This window comes from Platalea leucorodia, assembly GCF_965183815.1.
Source record: "Platalea leucorodia genome assembly, chromosome: Z".
NCBI classification, from domain to species: Eukaryota; Metazoa; Chordata; class Aves; order Pelecaniformes; family Threskiornithidae; genus Platalea; species Platalea leucorodia.
The window spans coordinates 363,580-372,639 of NC_138858.1; the positions used below are offsets into that span (position 1 = coordinate 363,580).

General features: G+C 45.5%; 1 protein-coding gene across 6 annotated transcripts in view; it reads right to left on the reverse strand.

Moving 5' to 3' along the window:
* LOC309602280 (mucosa-associated lymphoid tissue lymphoma translocation protein 1-like) overlaps positions 1 to 8,139 on the reverse strand; it is a 38,476-nt gene extending 30,337 nt beyond the window's left edge. For 5 of the 6 annotated variants that reach the window (XM_082335725.1, XM_082335724.1, XM_082335723.1 and 2 more), the window contains exons 1-3: positions 7,953 to 8,139; positions 5,957 to 6,123; positions 769 to 890 (exon numbers count right to left, since the gene is read on the reverse strand). In XM_082335725.1, coding sequence (XP_082191851.1) covers positions 769 to 890; positions 5,957 to 6,123; positions 7,953 to 8,113 — 450 coding nt within the window. In that variant the 5' untranslated portion in view covers positions 8,114 to 8,139. The remainder of the gene's footprint in view (positions 1 to 768; positions 891 to 5,956; positions 6,124 to 7,952) is intronic. The other variant, XM_082335727.1, reaches the window with a different exon arrangement.
* Positions 8,140 to 9,060: the final 921 nt, after the last annotated feature.

The following is a 9,060-nucleotide window of genomic DNA, read 5'->3' on the forward strand; positions in this document are numbered from 1 at the left end:
TCAACTATGACCGGGAAACTGCAACATTCTTTCACAGAAAAATTATTTTTTACTATATTTTAACTGTAATGAGTCGGAAATGACTGTAATCATATTTTTTAAGCCATGTTTTGGATGATCTAGATAAACTTTTAGAAAGGTGTAGAAAATGAGTTAAAAATTTCAGTCCTAACAGAATTTAAAATACTATAAACTTACTGCATTTTTAAAAATAGTACTTACAATAAAATAACATTAAAAAAAAAATGCATTCATCTTGTAGAAAGATAACCAGGACCAGAAATATGGGCATAAGTGCTGCCGTTCAAATTCCAGAGACACCAGCTCATATGCATTCCAGTATTTTATCGAACAAGTCTGTGGCACCACCAAGTTCAGGCCTTCAACTGTTCATTCTTAGGAAACCAGTTTCCATCTGTACAAGACCAACAGTGACTGGCATTTGTTCCAGTGCGGCAGTTTGTCAGTAGCCTGTGTTAAACTTCCTGGTAGGCTGAGAGACAACTAAACTTACAGTTTCCTTGCTGGCACATCCCAAGATTAGCCTCCAAGGCTGAAGCAGTCTGAATATAAGGAACCACCTTATTGTTTTAGCACATTGATAGGGTCATTATGCAGCATTTCTTAAACTTCTGGTTTTATTAGTATATATAGCAATCTTCTCTCCTTGTAAATAAGAGTAACAGTCTTAAAAAAAAAAAAATCATCCAAAATCATTACCTATTATTCTCACCACTTAATAAACCTATATTCTGTATCAACTATTACCTCTTTTTCCTGTTTGAACCACTGGTAATGCACAAACGGGTGTCCTGTTGCCCAACAGCACAGCTTGACGACTTGACCAGAGAGCACTGCTTGAGAGTCTGGCTGTACAACAATCTTTATACCTTTAAGAACGAATTTACACATAGGAAAGTTATTAAGAAATACAATTCCACAATTTAAATTTGCATTTAAATTGTCCTTTGAGCAAAGACAGTTTCTGTCATTAAATATACTTGAAAATAATTTGTTTGTACTGTGTACACACACAGTTCCAATTAGTATTATGTCTTTAAGACATTCAAAATTGTCCTCCATTACACAAAATCCATGCTTAAATTGATCAGTACGCTACAGAGTTTGTCGAAGATTTAAAGTAGATCATTCAGACATTTTAATTTTAGGATACTTCAATCCCTCTCGCCCTGTACTCACTAAAGCAAATACTACTTCTAATGGCATCACAGACCCCTTCTGGGAAAGGTATTCCCAGTTTCAAGAGTTTGCTCACTCTCAACAACTTTGAGTTGTTAATCTTCAGATTACGATTAAGCACAGCCTGAGGGATGGATCAAAACAGTAAGAGTTAGTTTAACTACAACATAGTGCGGTTTTCTACTATTCCTTGTGCAACCTTATCAGCTGAAACACTGGTTTCAGCTTTATGCCTTCGACTCCTGTAGAACACATGGCTGGGGTTTTCTTTTGCCAGTCTGCAAGGTTAAATTTTCCACTTCAAATTTTAACTGCCAGGAAATAGTGTGAGAGAAATTCTGACACTGGTCTGATATGATCCAGTTGTTTTCTTAACCTAGACCATTCCAGAGATCTAGTTACAGCATGACCCCAAACACAGATCCACTGGTATAACCAAGGTCATCAGAAGAAGAGGAGGGGGGAAAAAAAGCCAACTGCAGAAGAGAAAGTTTAACCTCACATTGCTGTCAAAAAATACGTGGACCTACGACCAAGGTGTTCAGCAACACTGAGCTGATAAGCCATCAAAAATCATCAATTTAAAGCGTTATTTGCTATGGATGGTAAAATGCATTTAACAACCCCAGTGGGACCACAAGCAATACTACACATGAATGACTAGTTGCTACAATACTAGGGTCGTGGGTTAACCCCGGTGGGCAGATAAGCACCACACAGACCCCCACCCCCAGTGGGATGGGGGAAGAGGGAAAGGAAGAATAAAAACAAGAAAACTTGGAGGTCAAAATAAAACAAACAAACAAACAATAATAATAATTGTTTAATAAGTGAAGGATAAGTGGAAGAACAGGGAAGAAAACAAAACAAAACAAGTGATGCAAAAGCAACCACTCACCACCTTCCATGGGCAGACCGATGCCCAGCCAGTTCCCAAGCAAAAGATGGCTAGGCCCTCCAAAACTCCCTCTTTTCCCTTTTATTGCTGAGCATGCTGTTATATGGTATGGAATATCTTTTTGGTTAGTTCAGGTCATCTGCCCGGTTGTGTCCCCTCACACAGCCTATTGCACACCCCCAATCTATTCACTGCAGGGGGCAGAAGGAGAAACGGAGAAGGCTTTGATGCTGTGCAAACACTGTTCAGCAAAAGCTAGTACGTTAGTGTGTTATCAGTACTGAAAGAGATCGCAAATATCCCGGTACAAGAGTCTATTATCATTTGCTCCAAGCCTTCTTATTACACTCTGCCTTGAGTGTAAAAAAAAAAAAAAAAAAACCAAAACAAAAAAAACCCCTTTTTGTCTGCTTTTTTTCCCCCTCATATATTTAATGGCTTAGTCACACATCAGAACTTTTTCCTAACAGAGAATGTTTGAGGAAAGAAACCATAATAATTTGATCAACGGGCTGAAACCTGAACAGAAACCCATGTGGTCAACAGACTGAAACAGAGATTATACGACATTTGGAAATTCTACAATGTTTGTCTAGCAGGGAAGCAGGCTATATTAACTTCCTCCACACACAATCTTATTCTGAAATAGTTGATCACACAGGCAGCTACTCCAAAGTAGCTACATGACTTGAAAATTCCCTGCCTTTCTTTCTCTAAAATAACTTCCCTCTATACCTAGTCCTGAAGATCGCTACCTCAGTTCCTCATTTAACACTCTCTTCGCCGTTTTTCATAGTTAAAGGGAGTGTGTTAAGTACAGTTTTTGAGCATCACAATCACCTAACATTAACCAAGATGAACACAGGAATGATATTACTTCAATTTAAAGTACAGAAAAACTAAGATTACTTGCTCTTTCCAAAGACCCAACTTTTTTTTTTTTAAATCTCTCCTGATTTGCATCACTAACATCTCTTAAGAAAGCAGTTGAGAAAAATGCATTCACTGAAAGATTAGTATTTTGCACTCCTTGGAAGTATTACAAAAAAAAGTTCTAAGAAATCTGATTCATAATTTCTTCACAGTTTCATTTATTTTCCTGCAATTCATTCAGCACTATACAACTACTTCCTGAAAGCATCACAGAATTTAACAGGTCAAAAAGAAAACCTTCTGGCTCAATTTTCTGAATGATTACAAAGATACACGAATACTTCTTCGATTTTCCTCAGAAAATGCAAAGCTCAAGTTTTACCATCGAGGACAGCGAATTGACATTTATGGTTACCAGACTTTGAAACACGCAGTGCAAATTAAGTGCTCATAATCTTAACTATAATCCAACTGTTATGTTCTTAACTTACACACTGCTAAACATTTTCAGTCATTTCTGGAAACTTGGTCTCAACTACTCACGTTCAGATTGAAGTGCCTAAACTGTTGCAGTAAGAGACCTGCCTGCAGAGGAAAAACACCTCTTTGCTCGTTTCACTCCCCACAACTCAGTGATGTTGCATAAGGACTAGACTAATACCAGAAATTGCGTATTAAGCTTTTTTTCCTTCTTAGCCTGGGAGAAAGCTCTTCGCATTTCATTCATTTCCAGCAAGTTCACAACATGACAAGATAAAAAAAGGGAAGAAAAGGGACAGAGAGGTGAATGAAGGAACAAGATGCCTAGGCTTTCTCGCTACCAAAAAGGAGAAGTTTTAAAGTTATCATCACTTTTTTTTTTGTGGCTTTATAGGAAGACGACCTTCTATGGAGTTAATGCAATGTGATAGGCAAGTCTCTAAGTTCTGAGAGACAAATAAGTCCTGGAACTTGGTTCTGGGAGTCTATGATTCTTCAAGAGATCCCTTGTATTGCTGCAAACAAAGCGATGTCCCAGCTTGTAACAATACATCTCTGCCATAAAGGTACTGAGGTAGTATCACTGCCAAAACAGACCTCTAAGCAGCATCAGAACTGTACACTCATTAACCAGTACACTCAGAGGCTCACAAAGGTTTGTGTCTTTTTAACTGCATCTACTAAGCTGGTAGAAAACAGTCTAACAAACCAGTATGACAGCTATAGAGGTCTTGCATTAAACAATCCCATTCCTAAAGGAACTTGAGCAAAACTTAAGCCGTTTTTGGTGTATTAGAACAAATGGGCAGTTACGAATATGTACTTTGACTTCAAGCATCAACCACCCCGTAACACTTAAACTCACTGCAAATATCATGGCCTACCACTTCTTTTCAAATAGTTGAAAATTATTTTTGACCTAAACTTTCTTCAAATACCCTTTGCTTTGGTTTATCTTGGTTCCAGTTTCACGGTCTGTATGAAGCTACTCAGTCCTCCTTAGAGGAGGCTGAATCCATTCCATCACAGATCATACTGTCCTGCAGGAGATTCATTTATAACAAGACCATCTCTGCAGTTCCAAGGGGTCTTGACACAAGTCCACTTACTGGCTTGTTCTCCTCAATACAAGGATATCTTTGCTATCTATCCAGTTCCCTAATTGATACCACTATCTCACAATTCTGCTATGTAGCAAGTTCCTGTTTTACCCAGGATTTAGACCTCATTATGTATTTCAAAACGTAACTTGACTGACAGCCACACAAAAATCCAATCAGTTCAATGGTGGTGATACTTGAGATAATCACAGATCAAGAAAGCACAACATTTTGCCTCTGTGCAGGCCCTCTGCAGTACATACGTGAACCAGGACCATTCTTGTTTTCAGTGCTCCCCCAGTAGCCACCACACAGAGAACAATAAAAAGGAACGAGAATTCATAGTGCAGGACAGCCTATGCCTCCACCTCAACTCTTGCCCCTATGAGCACGATCCACTCACACTGTTACAACACCAATTCCCCTCTCCCTGCCAAGCCTCCGGTGGTATACTTCCGCTAGACTAAGTGATCATGTAACACAATCACACCTCGTTCAACACACCATGGTTCTCCTAGTACAGTAAGAAGAAGCAGCAGCTTTAACTAGATGAAATGGCTGCAAAGCATTACTATAATTTACTTTAAAAATTCCAAGGTTCTCGTAACAATGGTTCTCAGCCCATGGCTTCTCTTCTCACACTGTCCAAAGAACAGGACAGCTATCAGCATAGCAAGGAGCTTGACAGTCTCATTTCCACTCCCCACTCTGAAGAGAAGCTTTTGCAACTTCCTAGTGGGCTGAATTTTACCACATCCTGAAGGAGGAGGACATAAAAAAGGGCCCTGGTTTTGTACTATAGCAAGAAGCACTTGGTCTACATGGTTTTACCTGTGCATTCCCTTGCATTGCCCCACTTCCTGGACTTTTTGTGAAGAAGCAAGTTTTGAATGTGTTAGCAGAAAATAATCTAGTTCTATCCTAAGTTAGTCTGTTTTTCTGTCCAATTAGCAAGTTGGACTGGATCCAATGTGCACCAGAACTGGCACTAATTGGACCCTTCCCCTTCAATTACAGTAAACTAGGAAATGCAGTTAACAAAACCTGTAGCCCAAACAGATGGCTGGCAACACTACTTGTCTTTCTAACTCAACCATTTCAGTTCTATGAGCATCTCCCGAAGGCATAGTTCGATACAGAACCCAAGACAGCAGAGGGAATGACAGCACCTGTCACATCCATGCAGCCAAGTCCAAGTCTACAACAACACTGCATTAAGCCTGCTTATGTACTTGGCTTACTTTTAATCTCAGAATCATATAAGCCAATTACTATGGTAATCATACGAACACCAAGTACTAGAATTCAAACACTATAGATGTTTTTACTTACTGTAGAAAACAAGCACTTCGGTGTTTCCAGTGTAAAACATACAGTTGTAGTGAAAGGACAAACCAGAACTGACCTGAATGGCTGAGACACTGAAGAGCCTCTGTATGCTCCAGGGCCTGCAAGAACTCCGCAAGCTCCACCACAGTGCAACCCCGATCTCCCAGCAGCTTCAGGAGACTCCAGCTTGGGCTTCCTTCTGGCTCCAGCACTTTGAGGGAGCACTGCTCTAAATCCAGAGGGCTACAAAATAATATGAGAAAGTCATGGCATAGACCTTCTTACTACTTTTTCCTCAGAAAGCAGCTGAATTAAAAATCACTTGTAGACAAACAAAACATTTAAAAAAAAATAGAGATGGGAAATTCCTAGCTGATTTTGACGTATTTGCAGTATTTCCTTCAAGTTTCAGGAGTTCAGAGGTTATACAGCAACACCTCCACAGACAGAAAGTGGTATTAGCGAGTTGCATGCTACAAAACAGGAGATGCTTGTACCTAACAATTCTGACCGAATGTATTAAGAAATCTTCTAATTTTCACTTTTTAAAGTCTGAGCAGAAAAACAAGTACAGCATCTTTCATTTTCATGTGCTTAATTCAGAAATGGTAAAGAGTGAGTCAGAACCTAACTTGAAAGTCCAGGAAGACTTTGATTTTCAGAGCAGTTGTTAAAACGAGTGACTGCTGCAGCTTAACCGATACAGACATCTACTGCTACAGTGGAGTCAACTGCTCCAATAAATTCATCTCCAGGTATAGACATGAATAGTTTTAAATTCTGGTGTTAAGTCTTCACGCGCTTTCAATCACAGCACACTAAAATAACACCGATAACAAGGAAATGAATACAGCTATGGAAAGGGAATGCGGGTTTATGTATTCCCGCTAAAAAGATTCATCAGTGCTTTTTCATTAAATCACAGTGCCATGCAAAGCTGGGGGCGAGATATTTTCACTGATCAAGTAGACCTCCGTAGCATTTTAATGGATAATACAGAGAAACAAAAATAGCCCCAGGCCCTACAGAGGGATCATATTGTAGTCCTCAGGTTCTATTTCCCTATATTAATAAATATAGTCATAATAGAGAAAGGACGCATCTTCATAATGTACATTCAGTGCTGCACTTGAAATGCCTCATTTTTTTGATATACTACCCTCCAAACAAAATTTTGAAAAGCCACAGGAAGTAAAACGATCAGGAAGCAATCTAGAGAACGTGACCTAGGAAGAAAGAGTTGAAGAAAATGAACGTGTTTACCCTAATAGAGACAACAGGAGCTACAGGGAACGGTCCGCGTTTTCCACGTTCCCTGTCTAGGACAAGCAGCCGGCTGCACGCGCACTGAGCAAAGCCAGGCGAGGTGCAAGGGGATGCTTCCAACCACAAAGGCGGCAAAGCAAAACCCAGGCTCGCGCCCCGCGACTTCTTCCCTGGAGGCCCGCGCGTGGGACCGAGCGCCCGCCTCCGAGGCGGGCTGCGCGCGCCCGACCCCGCCGGCCCAGCGCCCCAGCGCCGCGGCCCGGGTCAGCGGAGGCGCCCTGCCGCCGCCCACGCGCGGCACCGCCAGCGCAGGCTGGGTCCCGCGGCGCTGGGGCAGAAGCGGCACAGAACTGCAGCACTCACTCGGCTGCTGTTCTGCGCTCGAGTACAACCTGACAAGGGAGAGGGAACGCAAAGGCGGACCCGCAGCTGCTTCCCCCTCGCCGCCCCGCCGCTGGCTGCGGGACCGGTACCCGCGGCCGGCCGCATCGCTCGCGGTCCCGCGTGCTTTCAGCCACGGACGAGGCAGAGCCCGGCCTCGGGGAAGGCTCCGGGAGGCGCCCCGGGCCGCCGCCTCCCCCACCCTCGACCCCGCGGCGGCACCACGGCCTCAGCCTCCGCTCCGCCAAGGCGCCCGGCCCCTCCGCCCGGGGCTGCGCCACCTCAGCCCCGCCGCTTCCCCGCCGCAGGAGCCCGCCCCCGCCGAGGCCCCTCCCGCCCCCCGCGCAGCCCCGGGCCGCGGGCCACCCCGCAGCCTCCGCCGCCGGCTGCCGCGCTCCCTGCCCGCTCCCGCAGGCCGCCCTCACCTCAGCCGGACCCTGCCGCGGCTCCCCGCTCGCTGCGCCAGGTCCCGCCAGCCCTTGCCCGGCGCTGCCCGGTCCAGCAGCTCGCTGAGCCTCCGGAGCAGCGGCTCCGCCAGGCGGCTGAGGGGCAGGGGCCCCGCCGCGCTCCGCACCGGCTCCGACATCGCCCCTCTGCGGCCTCCCCAGCGGCGGCCAGCCACGGCCCGCGCGGGGCGGCGCTCCCGCCCGGAAGGACGCGCCGGGCGCAGCCGCACGGTGCAGGGCAGCGCGGCACGGTGCAGCACGGCACGGTGCGGTGCAGCGCGGCGAGGCGCGGTGCAGCTGTTTCCTCGCGCGCGGCGCCGGCTTCCCGCCCTCCCCTGAGGGGGCCGTCGCCATGTCTGTGCCTGGGAGGCCTGTGGCCCTTCGGAAGGAGGAGGTCTTCTCTCGGCCCGGGGCTGCGCTCTCCGGCGCTGCTGACAGCGTGAGGGAGCCGGTCAGGGTTTTGTTTTACCCGTTGTGAAATGGGGAGGTTGAGTGTCTGGCTTTGAGGCCCAGACCTGCTGCCAGCGTGGGCAGCTGGCGCTGAGAAGGCCAGACATGGCCAGAGAGCTGGGAGCAGCTCTCCTCTGAGAGGGCGAGGAGTGGGGCGGGTGGATAAACTGGGCAAAAATGATTCAACAGTGGGGGCAGAGGTCTCACTTTGAGGAGAAACAGCTTTATCTAACCGCAGCCAACACAGCCACGAACTCTTCTCTGTGACACATACTCTCCCTCCAGCGTGCTGTCAGTTCCCAGACGAGCCAAGTGCCCGGCTTAAGGGGTCAGGTGCCTTGCATGTCTTTTAGTGAGGGAGAGGAGGTACTGCTTGGGAAGAGGCTCCCAAGGAGAGATGTTTCCATGACTGCTCTCCACCACTGCTAATGGACAGATGAGTGCGGCCGTGATCTAAGGGGAATTCTCATCTCTCTGGAATGACAACTTGCTCAAAGTGGACTGAAAGTGCCTTAGAAAGTAATTTTACTAAAATTTTTGATCAGTGATCAAGCATTCAAACGTGGCTGCCTGTATTTCTGCAGTATTTTTTTATGTGTCTGCAAGCTTGCCTTGCCTTCCCAGTGAGCAAGCTGGA